Here is a 21,414-nt window from a genome sequence, read left to right as displayed (position 1 = left end):
TCTGCAGTAGGACGAGCCCCGAGCGGCCGGTGGGTCCCGGACCCTCCGCCGGGGCTCGGGCTGGCGGCGCCCATCGACGTGCTCGGCGCTCGACTCCTCCTCCCTCGCTCCGTGCTCGGCCGCCGCGCCTGGGCAAGATGGCGGCGCCCACGGCGGCGGGGCCGTGAGTGGCGGGCGATGTTGGCGTTGCGGACGGTGCTGGGCCGCTGCCTGGCGGGGCCGGCCCGCGGCGGGGCCGCCGTCCTGGGGGGCGCCCACGGCAGCGGCGGGGCCGGTGAGGCGCGGAGGGAGCTCCGGCCGTACTAGAGAGGCCGCTGGGAGGGAGGGTGGAAGGGGAAGCGGGGTCCGGCCGAGGAAGAGAAGGCCAGGGCGGGAGCCGAGGACGGGGGGGAAGGGGCAGTCGGGAGGGTGGGGGTGGCCTGGGGCGCGGGGAGAAGGAGCCTGCAGTGGCCCTGAGAGGGGACGGGGGACTGGATGGCCCTCGCGGGGCGTGGGGGGCTGCCGGGGAGGCGGGACGCGGGCAGGGCCCTGGGGTGCCCCTCAGGGCCCCGGGGGAGGACGGGGATGGCGGGGCTGAGCCCCCAGGCTGGCGCTGGGGCAGCCAGGCTGGCTGAAGCACGGGCCAGGGCGAGGGCTGGGGTGGGGGCTGCCCCCACGTCCGATGGGGATCTGCTGGGGCAGCTTGGGAGGCTCCAAGGGCAGAGACCTCAGAGGTGCTGTGAGCTGGGCCGACGCACGGGCTGCGGCTCCGCCATGGCTTCCACACACGCTGTTTCTGCACCGCAAGCACGGCAGGGCGTGCAGAGCCCCGTCCTCACTGCCTGTGCTGGCAGCCCGCGCACAGCTCTGGTGCCTTACAGATCTAGAGCTGAGCTCGCGTGCTTCTCAGGGAGTTATGTGGACTGGCAAAGTCTGTACTTGAAAACATGTTTGAGGCACACGTAAATACTCTGAAGCAAGTATTGGTTCCAGTAGCAGAGGCCTTGAAAGAGCAGTTGGAAGAGTTTGTTCTTGAAAGGTCAAAGAACAGCTCAATTCAGGCTGCTTATGAATGTTCTCATCTGCACCAAGCTGTGGTGGTCAAAGGTTGTCTCTAGGTCTCAGTGCCTCTGCCACTGGAGTAGTCCAGAGCAGCCCATATAACTCACACATGAAATTACTTAAATTAGTTTCTCATTTTAAGCCCTTCAGATGAACACAGTTCAGCTGGGGAGCCCTCGCACTCTCTGTTCAGTGTCTGTAATCTCTTCCCACTGCTCTGTTCTTCTCACCATTTGGGTTCAGGTCACCCTGAAGCGGCACCGCTTCGCCCATTTGTTTTAGCACTTGTGTGAGAACCACACAACTGATCCACACTCCCTTGGGACAAAAGACCTGGCTGGCCACTTAGACTTGAAGTCTAAGTACTCTGACCAGTTTTCTAGTACAGATTGGGCAATATTTGATGTGTACATAGGTAAAACAGTGCACACAAGTCTGATAAATCTTTGTTTTCTCCCATCAAGTTTGCAGTCCCTTTATTCAGACAGCCAGATGGTACGCCAGACCTGTGAGAAGAAAGAGGAAAGGTATGTCAGGATTAATGGGATCACGTGGCAAAATGTTTTACTGCTGATATTATCAGTGTTGTACCCTAATGCCGCAGCAAGAGAAGGTATTTGGTATTCCTCAGGGATTTTCAAGGCTTTGCTAGACAAAGAAAGGGTGACAGTCCCACTTTAAGGGGGAAATTGGACTAGAAGCTTCATAAGGTCCCTTGTAAACCTTTTTGTGGTTCTGTGCGTCTAGAAATAATTCTTTGCAAGCTCAAAAGTTACTCAGAAAATTCAGCGTCTCGCGGATGTGTGGGAAATTAGCAGTTGTCATTAGCAAGAGATCACTGATCTCAGTGGACCATACACCATGTTGTAAATCCAGACCACTGAAGGCAAGAGACTGGACGCAATTTTATTCAGTCAATTCCTGCCACTTCAGCGTGATCTCTTTAAGTTCTTCCTTCTTGTTTGGAGCATACAGTCTGTTTTCTTTGCAGCTTGTTTCCTCTGATCTAGTTTGCAAGCACCTTCAGAGCTCTGACTTCGTACTGCTCTTCCTCAAATGTTAATCTTCTCTTTGTAGACATCCCCAGCCATTTGGATGATCTTCCTCCCACAATGCTGAAGAAAGATTATGCCAATGTCCCAATAATAAATAGGTATGATACAGGGAAAGGGAATGACTCTTCTCTTTGGAAATTTGCATCTTAGATGCACACTACCACGATACGTGAAAGCTGTCACCTGCTCAGTAGTTATTAATGTTCTGTGGTCACAGGTATGCAATTTAGCACAAAAAGTTGCAAAGTCCTATTGAAAGTGAAATTTGCAAAAGCAGCCACTGATTACAGATATGTAAAGTTTTTGTTTAATGAATGTAAGATTAAGATTTAAGGGCTGGTGCTCACATCTTCTGTGGACTTCGTAGTCCACAGAAAAAAGAAATAATCTTGAAATACTAGAAATAACCTTCTTAGAAACAATCTGTGCCTGTCTGGAACTCAGGTGCTAGAGAATGTGTAGTTAAACAACTCAAAATGAACGTCTGCCTCTGAAATTTGGACCTGGAGCTGAACATTTTTACGCTCTGATTCCAGAACTGCTCATGTGTGGTGCATGGAGAGCCCCCAGTGGTGTATCTGAGACTTTCACTGATCTTTGAAGGAGTCAGTCTTAAAATTAATTCTTTTGTCCTTGCACACTTATTTGGGGGTTAATCTTCATCACCCAGTTTGCATGTAATTGTTTCTGAATCCATAAGATTTCATCATCATTTGAAATAACACTGTGTTTCCCATAGCAGCAAAACAACTCGATGCTTCTGTAATCTCAGCCAAGATTTTTCTTGGGAATGCAAGAAATGGTTTCTGGCTGACAGGTTTGGGAGGGGAGGAGAGTTGCTGTAAATTTGTAGAATAAAAGTTGAGAAAAGTTAATATGTTCTGAAAACTGAACCTCATTTCTGTTGTTAAACATACTTTGTTCCTATCTTATGAAGTAATCTGCGATCTCCTTGCAGTGTTGACGATGTAGTGAGAAGACTGTTGTCACTGGAAATGGCAAGCCAGGTTAGTTTCATTCTACTTGCATAAAAAACAAGACGATTTAGCAAGCACGTTTGTGTAAGACATGTCTATATTGTTAAATACCCTTCACTTTATTTTTAAGTGTTGCTCAATAACTGCAAATCTGGGGCTATTAAATACATGAGAGTGATAAGTCTTGTATGCTCTTAAAATTTATCATGCAGTCTTCTTTATGGTAATAATTGCATACTAAAATGAGAGAAGAAAATATTAGGCAATTGCAGGGGAGATGAGCTGTGTTATGTTACTGATGATGCTTGGCCTGTGTTCCAGAAAATAGTACACTGGACAGCAGATGTTCTTCAGATTACTTTTACTTTTTCTATGCCCAGAAAATGAAGTAAGCAAATCGTCAGGTAGCGGAAAGATCTTGCATTTTCTTGCGGCTTACCAGTTAAGCTTAAAAAGATGTGAAAAGTAAAGGCTGCTGCAATGTGAGATCAGCTTCAGTTCTCTCTTTCATTCAGGGGAGCAGCGGGGCCTCTTCAACACCCTTCTCTGCCATCTTGGGAAGAAGGGTGTGCCACCACCCTATGGGTTGAACAATGACGGTGCCGTTGTGAGATCTTTTTGTGCTGCTTTGCTGCGCTGCAGTACTTTGAGCACTGTCCTGCAAGCAGCATGTCCTTTTTTGCAGCACTTTTTACACATTTTGTGATGGACACTGAGTAGAGCTATTAATTACAAAGCCTTTATCTGAGAAGAGAGCTGAGGTGTCTCAGACCTTTAGTATTCCTGAGAAAGTCACAAGCTCTTTTCTGTTATCCACAGAAGGAGAAGATGAAAATAAAGACACAGCAGCTGGTGGAGAAGGTCAGGAGGTCTCCCAGTGACAATGGCTCCTTTGAGGTGCAAGGTAAGTTAAAAAGTAGAAGGACATTGTTGGCAGGTGATAGATCTCTGCTTTTATTCGGCTGTTGCCACCCCAGCACTTCAAGTTCCCTGTATCAGTCAGGACAGTCTCTTTCAGGAAGAGCGCCCGAGAGGCAGGGAGTCTGCAGTATGCCCTGGAAGGCCTCTTCGGGGTTTGGGAACGTGTGACAGGCAGCGCATGCACTTACTGGCAGATGTCTGCCAGGGTGCTTTCCAAATTCCTGCTCCAAAGGCAGCACATGCATTATTCTGCTTGAAGTGCTTATGTGACACAAAGCATTGCATTGCATTCATTACCAAAATGAACTACTAGATTTTGCCATGGAACCCAAATTCCCCTCTGCGTCAGAGAGCTCTGGCTGAAGCATAGTGCAAGGGTGAAGGTCACACTGCCATTGCCCAAGATGCGCTCCTTTATCATTAGTAAAGGCCTTCAGTTTCTCTGGATGCCCCCAGCACCTTTCTCCAAAGCCTGAAATCACAAAGGGCTGGCTGCAGCTCTTAGAAAGAACCTCCTAATTTTGTCTGTTCCTCCAAAATTTAAACCAAGTGAAGTGAAATGAATGTAAAGTCACCGGTAATTGAGTGCAAGAGGCATTTTACAGATAAACTCATATGATCTGTTGTTACAATTTTAACCTCTAATTAAGCAGCTTCATAATAACCATAGTTCTGATTTGGGTTATGTAGGTTATATTTTGTGGTTTGTTTTGCACTTACTGGGAGGACTGTGCGGCAATATTGCTGTGGTGCAGTGGGTACCCATAAGAACAGCAGTCCTCCACTGGCAATTTGAAGGGAATGCAGATGACACCCTGGAAAGCTGCTGCTCTCACACGGCTCTCTATGTCTGTTCTTTATAGTTGCTATGCTGACTGCCAAGATACGCGCTTACGAGGAGCATCTTCAGAGGCATCCCAAGGTAACTATCAGTAATGTGAGCCCACACGTCTGAGACAGCAGCTGGTCGGGTTGTTTTCTCAGTTTAGAACAAAAGGATTTTAATTCTGGGGATTATGGCTTTCCTAAGGTTTATAAACCAGTTATAACTGTTCCCTGGTGCCAGTCTGGGAAACTGCTGGCTCAGCCACAGCTGCGTTCTCACCAACTGAAATGTGGAGAGTGTTCTTTTTTGTTACTGGATTGGTGGAAATGGCCGAGCAGATACCTTTGAGCAGAGGTTAGCTAAATTTATCCATGCTGCAGATGTGACTTCACTGCTTAGTTTTCAAAGTAATTACTGTTATCTCTTCAGCAGCTGTATTCTCTTTGTTCTGCCTATGAAAATGTTTAGCAGACAGGACTGTGTTAATGTCGTAATGACCACTTTCCTATCTAAAGCTACCTGGCTTCAGAGCCCAAATTTGAAACACCACAAGTATGAGTTTATAAACAAGGTATATTAAAGACTCTTTATGCAGTGCAAAAGGTGGGAAATGGATTCATCAACTGCATTTGAAAAATGTGTGTAATTATTTGTTAATTATAAAAGCTTGAAGGGTAAAACAGAATAGAATTCAGTTTTTCTAAGAAGCCAGAAGTTGTACTAAATGTTTCAGCAGAAGAGACATTTTGAAATTACTTGGACGAAGCCTGCTTTTTACACAAATCACTTGATAGCTTGTATAGGATAGGGAAATTTCTCCCATGGAGGATTTCCCTGAATGGCTCAAGCCATGCATATTCTCTTCCAAAGAACAACCCAAACGGTCAGATAGAGCCAAGTCGCATTTTATTTTCACATTTAATTTCTGGAAAACCAAAGGTAAATGCTTCTGTGTTATTTCTGGAAGAATATATTTCAGAGGAAGCAGAGTTTTTACCCTGTAGACCTTCCCTACAGCCTTTGCCTCCAAGCCATTGCAGCTTTTGCCGCTGCCTGAAACAGCATACAAGTTGAAAACAGCCCTCAGCGCTGGCGGAGGAAGGTGCAGACACAGAATGAAGAAAGCAATTCCCATGAAAAGTAAATTAAGTCTTCTCAGATCTCCTTGTAGTGACCTAATGTGCTTGCAGTATCTACCAAGAAAAATTGTTCTAAGATGCTGTCCTTAACCTGATTGTTTCCTTTCAGCCATAATCTGGTCTATTCTAAGTAATTTATTGGAATGGAAGTATAATCTGTCTGCAATCTAGTGAACATTAAGTCCTTTGCAGGATAAAAGTAACCGTCGTCGCATGCTGATGGATATAGATCGACGGAAGAAACTACTGGCATATCTTCGCCGTGTCCGCTATGATACCTTTGAAAACACCTGCAAGCAGCTGAATATCCAGTACACCCTGCCCCCTCCCTACTCCAGGAGGGTCACCAAGCGCTGGGTTGTGAAGAAGGCTTTCTGTCTCAAGGTATGCAGCAATCTGGGGAGAGCGCCACATAGCTGGAGTAGGAAAATATCTCTTTATATAAAAAACCTCTCTTTGTAGAAGGGCACAGTTAAGACAGTTAGAAAAGATGGATAGGTTAGTCCTTTTAATCTGTGCTTTGAATTTGAGGAGACTATAATGTCTGTAGAAAAATACATAAGCTCAGCAAAGAGCTCCATGAAAGACAGTTATGCAGTGGGAGTGACACTGTGCTTGAGAACTTCAGATTGTGCTACTAGTTTGCTCAGAAATGTATGATTCAAAACAGCTTCTTTTCAAAGCCTAGTATGGAAACTAACATGTGAGACAATTGAATTTGATAGTAGCTTTGGAACAGAAATGTGGGTACACCCCACTGTCTACTTTTCATTTGCTCTAAATACATTGGTGTAACTGCTGTGTACAGTATCTCTGGGTATAACTGAGCAGAATCAAAAAGCTGGACACACCTTCAGTCTGTGAATACTAAATTTCAATCCAATTAAATTATAACCAAAAGACTGGGTAGCTAGAACAGAATACCTCCAAATGGTACCCTGAAAGTAGGGCTGGCTGGAGCTCCGGTGGAGGTGCAGGGGAAGGAGTTGCTCTTGCTGCACAGCATGCTGCCTGGCCTCTGCCGCAGGAGCTGGGGTCTGTGCTGCAGCAAGCGGCGGTGGCAGAGCAGCTCTGCTCAGCAGCAGGCAGCTTTGTCTCTCCCCTTCTCTCACCTCCTTGTGCTCCTCCCGCAGGTTTTTCAGGAGGCGCGGAAGCTGAAAGCACCAGAGAGGCTAAAGCAGAGGAGAGAGTGGCAAGCAAGAGCAAGAGCTGCGAAGGAGAAAGAGGCGCAGCGCGAGGGGACGCCTGTCTAGCGGCACGGTGAGGCTGACACGGCTGGTCTCTAACAATAAATTATCACCTAAAGACACGTTGCCTCTTCGCTTCTGTGCATGTGTGGTCTTGCGCCATGGTGAGCACCCAGAAAGGTGCAATGAGAGGATTAGGCATTTTAGAAGTTTAATTTAAGGCTGGTGCGCTGGGCTGTGTTGTGAGCAGCTCGATCTGGGGGAGAGGAGTACCTGGGGGGGCTGCACCCCCTTGGGCAGGGATGTCTGCAAGTGAGAACACCCCGGGCAGTGTCCCTCCTGTCACCGCCTGGCCTGACAGCAGGATCGTGCTGTCAGACAGCACTGACCCAGCTGCTCATGAGGGATTTGGGCTGCCAGATGACGAATGAGGAGAATGAGGCAAAATGCTGCTTGTTTGGAAAGAAAGCAGCCCTGACAGCGGCTCAAAGCGCCATTCCTTCTCACAGGAAAACACAGGTGGATGGGGAGCTCTGCAGCTGCAGAAATGGAGTTAATAATCAAGTCTGTAACTTCCCGGTGGACTTACACCTTTATATTCATTCTCTGGCAATCATCCCTCCATCCCTCCCGGACTTGGCGACTGTGTGTGTTACACCAAACCCGCCACCAATGGTTTCTCAAGAATTACCAATATGATTATGGTGTCCCCTTTTCTATGGCTTTCGGTAAGACTTCCCTGTGTTGCCCTCGGCCGCGGTACGCACGGTTATCCCGCCAGCCCCCGGGCTGCGCCGAGCCCTTCCTTATTTATCAAAATTACTTCAGTTCAACCGTTTTCTTACCGCTTCTTTCGGTTCGCTCAGCACCAGCCCTGACCCAGAGGCTGTTTGGGATCCACACCCCTGTGAGGGGCCGCGCACGCACAGGGGCGGAGCTTGCGCGCGCGAGCCCCGACCGGCCAAGACGGCGCCTCCCGATTGGCCCCGTGGTTGCCCGGCAACGTTGGCGGCTGTGGCGGCGGGGCCGGCGGTCGCCATGTCGGCGCGGACGCTGCCGCTGCTGTTCCTCAACCTGGGCGGGGAGATGCTCTACATCCTGGACCAGCGCCTCCGCGCTCAGAGCATCCCCGGGGAGAAGGCCCGCAAAGGTGAGCGGCGGGCGGCCGGGGCCGGGCCCGCGCCGGGGGCTGCCCGCCGCGGGGTACCGCGGCCTGTCCCTTCCGTGCGGGGCTTCTCCCTGCGGCCTTTCCCTGGCTGAGTGCGGAGCCGGGGCCGAGCAGAGCGCCGGGACGTCGCTGGCGATGGCGGGGAGGCCCCGGGGGACGGGAGGAGCGGCACTGCCACAGCTGCCGGTGCCGGTGCCTGTCCCCCGGGGCCGCCTCTCCTCCTGCCCTCCCTCTCGGCTCTTTCCAAAGCCCGGCCGGGTTCAGTGCCCCCCGAAGCGACGGGCCGCTCACGCCTGTGGGGCTGGTTTTCTTAACGTAGTACAGGAATAAACGCGAATGTACTTGCAGTGCTGTTACTGGAAGGATGCTTGAAAAGTGACAGAGCATCACAGTGTCTGGCGTCGAAAGCAGTCTTCGGCAAGTAGTTTCCTCGCCACGGTTTAACAGCTCTGTCACAGAAATTAATCGTGTGTGTTTTTCTTGTCTTAAATTTCAAGTAAAGCTCGTTGAGTTAATCGGCTCCCATGAAAGTTTCTGTGCTAATAACTCCCTGAAGGTTTTACTGAAGCTAATTTGTGAAATGCATACAGATAAGGTAGAAACTGAAACATATTCCAGTGTTTCTGCACTTGTTTCAAAGGTTGGAGCTTCAGAAATATACTTTTGGAATCAAAATTACTCCGGATTTAGGCATCTCAGTCCAGGTCCTGAGCTGTTTCGGGAAGACCAGATTGCTTTGCAATCGGAAGTAGTTTCCAGGAACTATTTTGTAAAGCCTATGCAGAAGCAGCATGCGCAATTAAGAAAAACTTCAAATAACATAAATGTGGCTCCTGAAACCCTTGTCCTGAAACCCTTTTATAAAAACCTCTCAGTCTATCATTTTGTCAAAATTATTGTAAAAGTAGAGCCCTGTGTGTTCACATGCGTGCACAAAAATTACAGCTTACAGCTGAGCACCTCTTTGTTTACCACTTATAAATTAAAACTGCTTTGCATTTAAAAATTCTTGCAGCTTTCTGTCATGGGATGGGGAATGTGCTTCAGGAAGCTTTAGTGTTTTGTGATAAAAAATCAACTCAATATTAACCCAGTGTTGAAGAGGTTGTTACGTTTTTTCCTTCTCCTGCCTATCCGGTATGAAGAAGTGCTAAACAATAGCAAAGGCTTCACTACAGCGATGTGATTTTTAATTATTCATGCCTGTCTTCAGAGAATGAGCTGACAAAAGGTTACTACTGTCCATAGATGTCAAAGTTTAGAGCCATACTTGGTGGAGTATCTCAGCAGGAGGATTAGATCTGTGCTAGTTTATCCACACATGTGTTTTATCTTTTAAAAAGCAGGCATTAGTTTTACTGAGATGTGGTTTTGTTCACACCGAGGTGTTTGTTAGTGCTTAAAACTGTTCACTCAAATATTCTTCATTTGTAAGTGCAAAAAACAGCTGAAAACTTTCCAAGCTAAATGCAAAACGTGCTAAGATTCAATCAAGGGTAAAATTTTATCTCCGTTGAATAAACAAGATTTTTTCCAAGGGGAGGGCACGGTTTCGTCTTTTGTGTGCTCATTGGAAGTGACAGATGTCAAGTAACAGAAGAGTTTGTTCTTGTTAAGTGCTGAATGCTGATGAGAAAAAAACAAAGTCCATTAGTTAGATTATTTTTTTTTAGTTTATTTCTTTTATTCTCCTTGAAACTATTGTTCTTACTTCTTGAACTGATGTTTTTGTTTTATATGCTTCGTGTAGATGAATGGACAGATGTGGACAGGAAACGAGGTACTGTAATCTTCTAGCTGCATGCAGTAGACGAACACCACTACATGCACACATGAGGCTCATTGTACGTGAACACACTGTATGCTGTTCCTGCAGCCTTCTAGTCATAGTGTCAAAGATGAATAATAATACTCACCTGTTCATTAAAATGCACTTTAACTATAGCTCTTAGAAAAAATAAACAGTATCTTGAAATCATATGGCTTCAAAAATAAGTTGCTAATTTAACCAAGACTATAAATAGATCAAAACTTTTTATCAGAGCGGTCTTTCTAGCCAAAATTATATTTTATTTTTCTAGCATTGTATTAACGCAAGCATATAATTTTGTGAGCACTGTGAGGGTTTTCTGCTTAAATGCAGGAATACTATGTATACTGCATTTTTCTAAAGTTTTTTCTAATTCGTTGCTTAGGGTTTTGACAGGTGAACTCCAGGAAAGATTTAAGGCATTTCCATCCTAGCTGCTTATCCGTCTCTGCTAGTGGTCACCACCCTGCAGCAGAGCGATCACAAAGGAGCGGGTGCCCACACTTCAGCCAAGCTCCTCTTGACTGAAGTTATCCCTGAAGGTGGGTTTGAGCTGGGACATCAGGTTCTCAGTGGAGCAGCTGAGGTGTGAGTGTGCGCTTCCTTCTGGCCTCTGCCTTGAAATGGTACCTTCCAGCAAGGGTGTGGTAAGGAGCTGGATGAAGAAATAAATCTCTTCAACTCTCTCAGGTCTTTTGCTAGGTGAGCACGACTAGAACTTTCAGTGTCTTTTTGAGCAGCCCTTTTTTAAGAGAGATGGGGGTTATAATTCATGTTTTTCAAAATAAGCATTGTTTGTAGGTTTTGAATATTTACTGGAGGTAAATATTGATATCCTGGAGTTTGCCCTGACTTTTTTTTTTTTGCTACCATTATGTGCTGTTTCCAAGAACGCTTGTTTCCAGCATTTAATATCTCAGAAGTGTAAAAGATTCCGTAGTCCTCTTTTATTACATCCAAATGATGAGGAGCTGTATGAAAGCCCGCTTTGTCACATTTAGATGGCAGCGGCACAGATGGAGATCCCATGTTGACCAATCAGCTTCTCTTGTGAGAGAGAAGTTTGCCTGTGGACACCGCTCTTGAGGTGGTCTCTGAAGAGGTATGATAGAGTAACTAGCTGAGTCTATTGCTGATGAAGCCATGAGAAGGCGGCTTCACCTGCCTTTGACCTTGTTGCTAACTATAAATGTATTGCAAGGAGAATGTATGACTGTTTTGGACTCGTAACATTCCCTCTGCTGCCTGAATGTCCTCCAAGAAGCATGAGCATAATACAGACATAAAGACTCCAGTCTCATGTCATGCATCCGAGCCATGTTACGTGAAAGCGCAGTAGATGTTGGAACGTGTCTGTCACCGGTGACATGGCACGTGTAGGCGAAAACCACCGTAAATCCTCAGCTTCTCTTCTGTCCATCGCATTGTCTATACTTCGTTTCCCTTTCCCCATCCCAGTCGATGAAACCCCTCTCTGCTAAATTGCTTTTATGCTATGTTGCTTCGCGTGCCATTTTCCGTGAGCTCCTTTCTCTATTATTTGCCATTGTTAGAATGGTGTAAACACCTCCCTAGGGACTACCTGTGCTCTGAGATCTCTTTGCTGTGTCATTATCAAACATACCATGTGAGATTTGCCCTTTAACATTATTTTTTTTATGTCTTTCTCAGTTCTTTTTATAGCCAATAGAAGAGGTTTTAATTTCAGAAGATAATTTATGTAAGGCTTGGTGTTTGGTTTAACACAGATCTTCTGATTCCATTGTGAATATCTACCAGCCACTGTCAGCGTACTGGGACGTTGTCCATCTCCTCACAGTTTTGGTTATTAGTGACTCTCCGAAGACAGAGGAGAAGCCTTTGTGTGGACAACATATGCAAGCAACTTAAAAAAATATTTTTCTTGATCGCAGTATAAGGCAAAAGTTCTTATTTTTGTCCTAACTGATTGCTTGCGTAATGAAATATATACTAACATATACTAATACTAATATATTGGGGTTTCTCCACTGAAAAAAAGTGAGGATTTTTGCCTGAGACTGCAAGTAGGGATTGTTTTATGGACAGTTTGTTTGAAAAGAAGGGAGAAAGGGGAGGGATTTATTTCCCATTTGTAATTAGGTGTATTTGTAGTCCATGCTGCTCAGAAACTGAGCTGAGACCTGTCTGTATCGTTTGGGTGCTTAAAACAGGAACCAGTGAGCCCCACTGGGTGGAGTGCAATGGCTGCTCAGATGTGTGTGTCACCAGTGGCGTACGCCAGTGCAGGAGAAGACCTGTAAAGATCAGGTTTAAGTAGGGAGAGAGCATCGCCTCAGAAGGCACTTGCCCACAGGAAAACACCTATCCGTGTCCTGGTTCCCAGCACCCACAGCGTACCTAGCCGTGTTCCCCAGAGAGTTAAGCCCCTAAGAAAAGATGAAGTGACTGGGACATTAATTTTTTTTTTGGCGGTTTGTGTATCTTCAGTACCACAGTTGTGAAAACCCACCAATGAATAATTATAGCAGGGCTTCAAATAGCTGATAACTACTGCTATGAGTATGTTTAGTATGTTCACTTTTTCTTTTTTTTTTTTTTTTATCACTTCCGCTGAGATTTTTCTAATCCATAAGAATCAGCTGGCAGCATGAGCTTCGGTAACGGTCATCTGCTTAGGAAAATTCATGCTTGTACAGTAATGTATGAATTGAATTTTTTATTTAACATTTTTTGATAGAGAAATAAATGCTTATTTATGATAACTCTGTGGAATGTATCAGGTATACGATAAAAGTATCAGATACAGCACAAAAGCTAAGGTATTGTATCTCCTTGAATCACTGCAAAATGTCTTCTATCTTCTGTGCATTAAAAGCTTGATAACCAGAGCACGGTCCTTATACTCAGCACTCCTGATCTCTACCTACTCTTGAGTAAGTCACATAACAATTCCATGGAACGTTTATGAAGCATGCAGAAGGAAGTGTAGAGGTCTGCACTTTTGTAAGAGCCCTGGGTGGCCTGACATAGATGCCAGTGTTATAAATGCTTCCTTAAATACTTGTCAAGCGTTAATCCGTTTAACACAAATACTTCAAAGAGCCTTGAATCAGTCAGGAGCTTCTGTTTAGAAGGAAAAATTGACCAATAGCGCCAAATAGTGCTAAAGAGAGAACAGGCAGAGTCAGCTACCTACAGTTTGCAAAAATCTAGAGTCATGCAAAACAGTCTTCTTGGGAAGCAGAACTGTAGCTTTTATAGATAATACATGCCGGAGTAGCCTATAAAAAAATTATTTTAAAAGGGGAAAGTGCTAACCGTTGCTGTAAAAGTAAGGCAACAAAACCAGTCTTATTCCCACTGGAAAACAGGGTTTGTTGTCTGCAGCTCAGGTAGTGTTTCTGCCCCTGGGGACAGTCAGCAGGAATCACGCTGCTCGCTTAGACCAATGTGGGGTTGAGAAAAATGTTGACGCTAAGAAATGACATTCCTCCTCCTTTTATCTTTTGTGGCTCTGTTCCTAGTTTTCACAGGTAAGCATTCATGTCGATCCTCGCAGCTCTCAGTGTCCGAGTTCTCAGTGTGGGATGAATCAGATGAATGTGCTGTTTCTGAAGCAAAAAACAGAGACTGTTTGTCTTTGCAGTTATGAATGACATCATCACAACCATGTTCAATAAAAAATTTATGGAAGAGCTGTTTAAACCACAGGAACTCTACTCCAAGAAAGCTCTGCGAACGGTGTACGACCGGCTAGCGCATGCTTCAATCATGAGGCTGAACCAGGCGAGCATGGACAAGGTAAAGAAGACCACCTGCCCAGTCCTGACTATGCTGCACTTCTGTGTTGCCATTCACAAGTTTCTGATTGCAATAATTAGCACGTGGCTTTACGTCACTGTAATTTTGAAGCATTTTGTAACAGCCCTCTTTCCACTTGCTTTCTTTGTAAAATGGTTCTCAGACAAGGAAGCTTTGGGGAAATCCATAGTAGTAACAGATACTTCAGGACTAAGTATTTCTGCTTTAAAAGCTAAATGCTTGGTTTTAAGACGTTCAGTAGGCATTCTTTAAGTTTATCAGATTTTTTTACATATATTAAAATTATATACATATAATTAAGTGTGTATAAATATAGATATTTCTGTATTGATGCTCACTGTTTTGCAGTTGCAGGTGTTAGAATTTTTGCCTGCAAACAGTATTTCCAGCAGACAATTTTGAAAGAAATCGCAGGAACTGGATTACCTGAGAGACCTCTACGCGGGTGTTGGTGGTGTTGACATTGGCAGTAGTTTTAAAGGCAGTTAGAGAGACCAGCAGGGGGGCCGGCGATGTGATTGCAGAGGTCTTATTTTCTTAGGAAACAGAGCTAAAATGGTTCTTCTTACCATAGGCAGGTGCTGGCCTAAGTGTCTAAATCCCTTTCTCCAGTAGTGTGAAGTTACCTGAGCCATGTTGCTCTCTCTGTTGTGGCGGAACCAAATTTTCCCCGTGTTACTTTGCAGCTGTATGACCTTATGACTATGGCTTTCAAATACCAAGTGCTGCTGTGCCCTCGGCCCAAAGACATTCTGCTGGTCACGTTCAATCACCTGGACACCATCAAGGATTTCATATGCGATTCCCCGGGCATTCTGAACCAGGTGGATGAGACTTTCCGACAGCTGATTGAAGTAAGACTCCTTAGAGAAATGGCGGGACACACTGTGGTTTCAGTATTATTTTTCTCTTTCAAGCTAATCTTGGAGACTGAATACTACCTCAGTAAGTGCCATATCAAGTGTGGAGGTTGAGAAGTTCTCAACGTCAGAGAACCTACCAAATAACCTTTCTTCTTTTTAACCCGAGGGAAACAAATTGGCATCCCAGTTAGCAACTTTTGCTCATGTAACTGCTGTAATTCTTTGGACAAAGAACATGAGTGTCGCAGTCAAAGGGAACTGGTTTCAGAAAGCGTTAAAAGTTCTGGGAAGTCATGAAATGTTTCCAGAGGGCTTCTGGAGGGGGAGATGCCTACAAGTCAAGTGTTTTCTGCTGGCCCGGTTTAAATCAATACATTGCTTATTCAGCTTGATCAGTCTCCACTGACTTCAGCAGAAATTAAATCAGATTCTTAGTCATGGAGAATAATTACTGATAATGACCAGCAGCCCCCCTTATATAATTCCTGACACCTCTGCCACACACGTACCATTTTTGGCCAGCAGTATTCTGCTGTACTTATTTCCACCTTTACCTGGGTTGGACGTGGTACACCTGCAAAGCTTTACCTGATGCTTTTTCTTTTCCAGACATACAGCTGTCTCTCTGCTGGTGAATTTCAGCTCATCAGGCAAACACTCCTCATTTTTTTTCAGGACATGCACATAAGGGTAAGAGCCCAATACAGCTAGTCAGTAAGAATGAAAGGGAGTTTGTGGCTAGAATATGAAGGTATCTTGTTATAATAATCACACTGTGGGTTTGGTTTTGTTACTTATGCTTTTCAGCCATCTCAATGTGCTTGTAATTTCAGTCTTCAAAATTTCACAAATTGAGCACATCTACTACAATAATACTCAGTAATTCTAACATGTTATGAAAAAAGGAATCTCTACTAGTAGAGATTTGCTAGGTGATAAATATGTTTTTCCTTTTAGTAGAAACATGATACGAAACTCAGAACCTGAGCTTGAAATCATGGGGCTTAATAGTCTCCAAATAAATTGATCATACTCGAGTGCAAAAACAGTGCATATTTTATATATTTTATTGGGGTTTTTTAATGTTAGATCAGCGTGCCTATCCTCTGGACCACAATTCTACATTACTGGCTTTGGCCTGTATCATCGTTTCTATGTATACATCAAAATCTCTAGGAAACCTACCCAGTCTAGTCAGGAAGGCTGCAAGGTCAGACTTCAAAGCATTCGGATCAGAAGATATGCAATAGATTTTCTCAAAGGTGGAATATTCTTTTGCAGGTTTCTATCTTTCTGAAGGATAAGGTGCAGAACTCTAATGGTCGCTTTGTGCTGCCAATATCGGGCCCTGTTCCTTGGGGTACAGAAGTTCCAGGGCTCATCAGGTGGGTTCCGAAGCGCTGCTGGTACCGGTGGCAGTGCCTTGCGTGTGTGGCTGCTCGCGGAGGAGCAGTCAGTCCCAGAGGTCTGATAGGACTCGAGCTTAGACTGTCGTTCATGTTGCGCAGATAGCTGAGCCTCTGGTGAGTGCTATTTAAAGGGCAGGATTTGGAACTAAGTCACCCGGCAATGAAATACTAAGCCATTTCCGGCATTCTCTCTTCTAGCAAATTAGCTATTAGTAATTTATCCTATAAAACAGGCATTTACCAATATAGAGAATAGGGTTTTATTCCCCATTTTCTTGTGCAGTAAGCACAGGAAATTGGTGCTGAAAACCAGCAATAAAACTACTAAATATGTTTCGATAATGACTTGTTTTTAAGGGTGTTTAATCACAATGGAGATGAAGTTAAAAGAACGGAGTTCACCACTGATGGAAATTATGTTACTCCACAAAGGGAAGGATCTTTTGATCTTTATGGAGACAGAGTCCTCAAACTTGGAACAAATATGTAAGTAATTTTTGTCCTACATAGAAACATGAAGTAAATGTTGATGGCTTTGGATTGGTTCAGGAGCACATCTTCAGCCTTGTATATTTTTGCCTCTTTCGCTATTCTCAGCCTGACTTTTTTACAAAGTGATGTCCTGAAACAGAATGCATGTGGACAGATGTGCATAAAGAGCTGTGGAAAAGAGCAAAAGTTTGATTTATGTCTAAAGTAGAGCTGAGTAAAGAGTGTTCTCATCTGGTGCTGCATATTATGTGAAATGTAATTTAATTTTGGCTGCATTCAAGAAATCCTTTCTTTTCTTCATGTTTGTCTTACTGTAATTTTCCATTCAAAGAATAAGAGAGCAGCATTTGTTCTTACAGCTTTGTGGCTCACACATTTTAATGCTTCAATACTCCATAAAACTGAACTGTAACTTCTCATTTCAGTTATTTACAGTCTTCAGAAAGATATAATAAAATCATAGATACTGTGCTGCTTCCTCCAGTCCCTGTATCCCGTACGAGTAACAGGTTGCTCTTCCTCTCTGTTTTTCCCTCTAGGTACAGCGTCAGCCGGCCAGTAGAGACACACATGTCAGGATCATCCAAAAACTTGGCATCCCATGCGAAGGTCAGTGTTGGTCTGCTCCTGTCCCTGGTTAACTGGCTAACTAGTCTGTGTCAGCGAGTGCTGCAGCCGGTCACGCATGGTGGGAGTGTTTCCTTTGAGCAGTTTCACCACATCTACCAGACTTTACATTCTAGTGGGAGGTGTCCCTGCCCAGGGCAGGGGGGTTGGAACTAGATGATCTTTATGGTTCCTTCCAACCCGAACCATGCTATGATTCTGCTTCCCTTGTCTTAGTAGATGGGGTCACTGAATGAAACACCCCCATCCGTCATCTCCAAATCATTGACTACACAGCTGTGCTGTCTTCCCCTTCATTCATTTCCTTTCTCAGGGAAACAATAACCATCTTTTTGTCTACAGGTATGGATAACTTCAGGGGAACCTGTTCTGTTGTTCTTCTCAGAGCCCCATCCAATCCTCCACAGTCCCTTTTGAGCTGGGGAAGGGCATGTTTTCCTAAAGAATCTTACACACAAGCTTATGCAATGGTGTTCTTGCTTCCTATTTTAATCTCTTCAGAAAACAGAAAGCTGGTGTTACAGATTTCTCAGCTGTTTAATTTAGCTGGAAAATTATCTTGTCCTGGGTCTATAAATTCAAGCAACCATTTTAAAGTGTAGCTGATAATTACTAGTTATCTGCACAATCTGTACCGTTAACAATACAGAAATGTATTTATATCACTCTGAAGAACATTTATGTAATAACAGAAAACACAGAAATTATTACAGTCCTCACCTCTGGTAACCTGACCAATGAACCCATTGCTGTTTGCTGCAGGAGAACACAGTCCCTAACCCTCTCGCTAAAGAAGAAATGGACTTTTTGGCCAGGCTGCTGGGAGGCCTGGAGGTCAAGACACCTGGTGGCAGTGAGACGGGATTTCGATTGAATTTGTTCACAACCGACGAGGAGGAAGAGTATGCTCGAGTCCTTCTTTGGGGTCTGTGATGTAGTGCCATGCGGACAGCCCTGGAGACTAACGCTGGCCCAGAACAGCTTTAGGAACAGAACAGCAGGGGGTTTAGCATTGTATTATTCTGGTCCGGATGGTCCCTACAGGAACAAAGAGGAGCCCTTTCCCTGGCTTGACCTTTTTATTCAGGCTGGCGGCAAGGCGAGCCATTTCCCTGCTGGTGTCTCCTTCGATGGTCAGCCTTGCATTCCCTCCAAGTGACACTGGCGGTCAGCAGCAGGTGACCATCTGTGCTTAGTTCTGTCCCGTGTAACAGAGACATCCCTTCAGCCCTTTTCACTGTCCTCTGCCCCAAATACATCTACATATTTCAGAGATAGGAATATAACTGATGGAGCTGATGAGCCTGACGGGCTTGAAACTTAGCCCTCTCCTGGCAGGGAGCACAAGGGAGACTTTTTGTTACGTATTTTCTGCAGAATGTTTTTACCTACTTTTAATCTCAACTGCAGAGATATTGCCACTGTTCTACACTTGGTGTAAAAAATCTAAGACAGGGAAAAGTCTCCAAACTGGGGCCGGTACATTAATCTGCCTAGTAGGAATAATGCCGATGGGAGCCTCAGGAAATCTGATTTTTATGATTTACTTGTATGTCTTCATGAGATTAAGCACTCTTTCCATGTTTTTAATCAAGACACGCTGCATTGACTAGACCAGAGGAGTTATCTTACAAGGTTATCAACATAGAAGCCACGCAGGTACGTACAGCGCGTTTCAGATCTTTGATCCCCATCATTCCTACCTTGCCTAGAGCCGAGTTTCACCCAGATTAGTTACTTAAAAAATACATTTTTTTCCCACTTCAGTTAAGCTCATGAATAAGTAATGGCAGTATTTCCTGCCAAGCCTGTGGATTTGGTGACTATTTAATAAGAGAACTTGAAACCTGACAAATATTATAGCAAGTTTTTAGCTAGAACTGGGTCGTTTGCCTGCTCGCGGTGACAGCCTGACGCCAGCAGCCCTTTTTAAAGGGGCTCAAGGGCATCAGCAGGCAGTTGGGTACGTCCCAGTACAGCCCAGTAGCGGTTCGGGTGCCGGTGCCCGCTGCCGGCGGGCTGAGGCGGTGTCTCTCCCGCAGGAGCCGGGGCGGCGGGCGGAGCTCTCCCGCATCCTGGGGGAACTGGAGGTGGCGGAGCCGCGCCCGGCCAGCTCCGGGAAGGGCGAGGACCTGCTGGCGCTGATGGACGGGCTCTGAGCGACATTAAAGACCTGCGCACAGCCCGGCTGCGAGCGGCGACCGCACGGGGCCGGGGCCGGGGCTGGGGCCGGGGGGCGGGCGCAGTGCGCAGGCGGGGCCGCCCCTTCCTGCCGCCGGGGAGCGCGGCGGGTGTGCGGGGGGGAGCGGGTGAGTGTGCGAGGGGGGAGGCAGGGCCTGAGGGTGCGAGGGGGGGAAGCGGCGGGTGAGCGTGCAAGGCGGGGAGCGGCACCGTGCGAGGGAGGGGGGCGGTGGAGTGCGTGTGCACGGGGAGGAGCGGTGCGAGGGGAGGAGGTGGCGTGTGCGTGTGCAGGGGGAGGGGACAGGGGGTGAGTGTGCCAGGGGAGGAGGCAGCGGGCACAGGGGCGTGCAGAGCGCAAGGGGATGGGGGGCAGCGTAGGGGTGAGTGTGCAAGGGAGGGAGGACAGTCTGTATGTGCGTGCAAGGGGGGCACGTGGAGAACACGAGTGACCCGTGGGAGAGGGGCCGTGTTCAGTGAGCGTGCAAGGGGGGCAGGGAGCGAGGACCGCGCTGTGCAAGGGGGGTCACATGGAGTGACTTGGGAGAGGGGTAGTGTGCGTGTATACGAGCGTGCAAGGAGAGGAGGGTGGGTCTCCCGGCAGTGTGGAGGTGGGTGCCCCGCTGGGGTGCAGCACGGCATCTCCCGCTTCCCCGCCATCTCCCTCTTCCTCGCCACAGCCGCGCGATGGAGGTCAGCCACTCTGTCAAGGAGCGCACCATCGCCGAGAACAGCCTGGTCATCCTGCTGCAGGGTCTGCGCGGCCACGTCACCACGGTGGACCTCCGTGATGAGAGCACAGCCACGGGGCGCGTCACTAACGTGGACGCCTTCATGAACGTGCGGCTGGCCGAGGTGACCTTCACGGACAGGCAGGGCACGGTGTCCTGCCTGGATGAGCTCTTTGTGACCGGCAGGAACGTCCGCTACGTCCACATCCCTGACGAGGTGGACATCAGGACCACCATCGAGCAGCAGCTGCAGGCCATCCACAGGGTCCGCTACTTCGGGGGCCGCGACAAGGGCAGGAAGGAGTTCCCTCGCGCCAAGCACAAGTGAGACCCCGGACTTGCCCCTTCCACCGGACTGCCAGCCACCTCCGCACCTCGGCCCGGGGCTCTGCTGCTCCCCTGGCTGGTGCCTGTGGGGGAGCAGGGTTACTATTTTTTTTTTTAATTAATAACCCCACTTAGAAGGGTCTGTGATCTCAGCTCATTTCCTGTTCTGTTGGCAGCTACTCGTGTCCCTTCTCTGGTGGTCAAACAAAGCCCTTTTGGCCAAAGCTGGATTCTGTGGTTGTTGCTCAGCCACAGCCGTCCTGCAGCTTTGCCTTCCCCTGCTCACAGATCTGGAGTCCTGCTGCTGCCAGCATCACTGCCCACAGGAGCCGGAGACGCTGGTCCTGCACTGGGAGGGGGCTGGTGGTCTGTTCTCTTGGCTTCCTGCTGGGCTGAAAGCGTTTAATGGGAAGAGGGTGAGAGGAACGTCTGTCCCGAGTGGAGCGGGGCTGAGCTTGGAGGGGAAGGGGCAGCACTGTCTGCCTGGAGAAGTGCAAAGGTGCTTCTCCTGAGACATGGGGAACGCTGCTGCTGCTGCCGGCTCCTCCGCGTCCCCGCTCCACCGTCACCCATCCCCAAAGCTCTGCGGCGCTTCCTCGGCCTGCTGCACCTCTGCCGTGAGCACCGCGCAGCCAACAGCTGACTTCATCTGCTTTCCACAGGGCTCCCTTTGTCACCTGCTGCCATGGGCCTCCTGAGGCGGAGCTGGGCGCCTCTCCCCTAGTGGGCCCCGCTCTGGGCCCAGGTCCTGCGCTGGGGTGGTGGCAGCACCGGGCTTCGCTGTGACTCAGGGAGACGGGAGGGTGTTTAAGAGCTCGGGTGTAAGAAACTGCTCTGAACGGGGGCCACGCGTCCTCCA

The 21,414-nt window shown here is 47.1% G+C and overlaps 3 protein-coding genes across 5 annotated transcripts; all 3 read left to right on the top strand.

Annotated features, from left to right (window-relative positions):
- Positions 1 to 105: 105 nt before the first annotated feature.
- Positions 106 to 7,266, top strand: MRPS15 (mitochondrial ribosomal protein S15). The gene is made up of 8 exons (XM_074562933.1): positions 106 to 274; positions 1,506 to 1,568; positions 2,119 to 2,194; positions 3,055 to 3,103; positions 3,893 to 3,977; positions 4,858 to 4,916; positions 6,152 to 6,343; positions 7,093 to 7,266. Exons 1-8 carry the CDS (start codon positions 178 to 180, stop codon positions 7,210 to 7,212), a joined length of 741 nt encoding a protein of 246 aa, XP_074419034.1. The 5' UTR covers positions 106 to 177; the 3' UTR covers positions 7,213 to 7,266.
- A 667-nt stretch (positions 7,267 to 7,933) lies between these two features.
- OSCP1 (organic solute carrier partner 1) lies at positions 7,934 to 19,585 on the top strand. 2 transcript variants are annotated; one of them, XM_074562924.1, is made up of 11 exons: positions 7,934 to 8,296; positions 10,065 to 10,094; positions 13,753 to 13,907; positions 14,615 to 14,782; positions 15,401 to 15,481; positions 16,073 to 16,176; positions 16,558 to 16,686; positions 17,232 to 17,301; positions 18,082 to 18,221; positions 18,915 to 18,978; positions 19,362 to 19,585. In XM_074562924.1, exons 1-11 carry the CDS (start codon positions 8,185 to 8,187, stop codon positions 19,476 to 19,478), a joined length of 1,170 nt encoding a protein of 389 aa, XP_074419025.1. In that variant the 5' UTR covers positions 7,934 to 8,184; the 3' UTR covers positions 19,479 to 19,585. The 2 variants fall into 2 exon arrangements, with proteins under 2 accessions (XP_074419025.1, XP_074419024.1); XM_074562923.1 differs by lacking the exon at positions 10,065 to 10,094 and having other exon boundaries at positions 8,082 to 8,296.
- On the top strand, positions 19,567 to 20,695 carry LSM10 (LSM10, U7 small nuclear RNA associated). 2 transcript variants are annotated; one of them, XM_074562925.1, is made up of 2 exons: positions 19,567 to 19,628; positions 20,178 to 20,695. In XM_074562925.1, exon 2 carries the CDS (start codon positions 20,185 to 20,187, stop codon positions 20,554 to 20,556), a length of 372 nt encoding a protein of 123 aa, XP_074419026.1. In that variant the 5' UTR covers positions 19,567 to 19,628; positions 20,178 to 20,184; the 3' UTR covers positions 20,557 to 20,695. The 2 variants fall into 2 exon arrangements, with proteins under 2 accessions (XP_074419026.1, XP_074419028.1); XM_074562927.1 differs by having other exon boundaries at positions 19,625 to 19,683.
- The last annotated feature ends 719 nt before the right edge of the window (positions 20,696 to 21,414 follow it).

This window comes from Larus michahellis, chromosome 19, assembly GCF_964199755.1.
Source record: "Larus michahellis chromosome 19, bLarMic1.1, whole genome shotgun sequence".
In the NCBI taxonomy this organism is placed as follows: Eukaryota; Metazoa; Chordata; class Aves; order Charadriiformes; family Laridae; genus Larus; species Larus michahellis.
Note: the sequence above shows the minus strand (reverse complement) of the source record. Positions and strands in the feature narration are given on the sequence as shown.

Coding starts and splice junctions, on each gene's coding strand:
- MRPS15 (XM_074562933.1), top strand. CDS start 178: ATGTTGGCGTTGCGGACGGTGCTGGGCCGCTGCCTGGCGGGGCCGGCC. Junction 3,978..4,857: donor TGGCTCCTTTGAGGTGCAAG/GTAAGTTAAAAA, acceptor TGTTCTTTATAG/TTGCTATGCTGACTGCCAAG. Junction 6,344..7,092: donor AGAAGGCTTTCTGTCTCAAG/GTATGCAGCAAT, acceptor CTCCTCCCGCAG/GTTTTTCAGGAGGCGCGGAA.
- OSCP1 (XM_074562924.1), top strand. CDS start 8,185: ATGTCGGCGCGGACGCTGCCGCTGCTGTTCCTCAACCTGGGCGGGGAG. Junction 15,482..16,072: donor TTCAGGACATGCACATAAGG/GTAAGAGCCCAA, acceptor ATTCTTTTGCAG/GTTTCTATCTTTCTGAAGGA. Junction 16,687..17,231: donor CTCAAACTTGGAACAAATAT/GTAAGTAATTTT, acceptor TTTTCCCTCTAG/GTACAGCGTCAGCCGGCCAG.
- LSM10 (XM_074562925.1), top strand. CDS start 20,185: ATGGAGGTCAGCCACTCTGTCAAGGAGCGCACCATCGCCGAGAACAGC.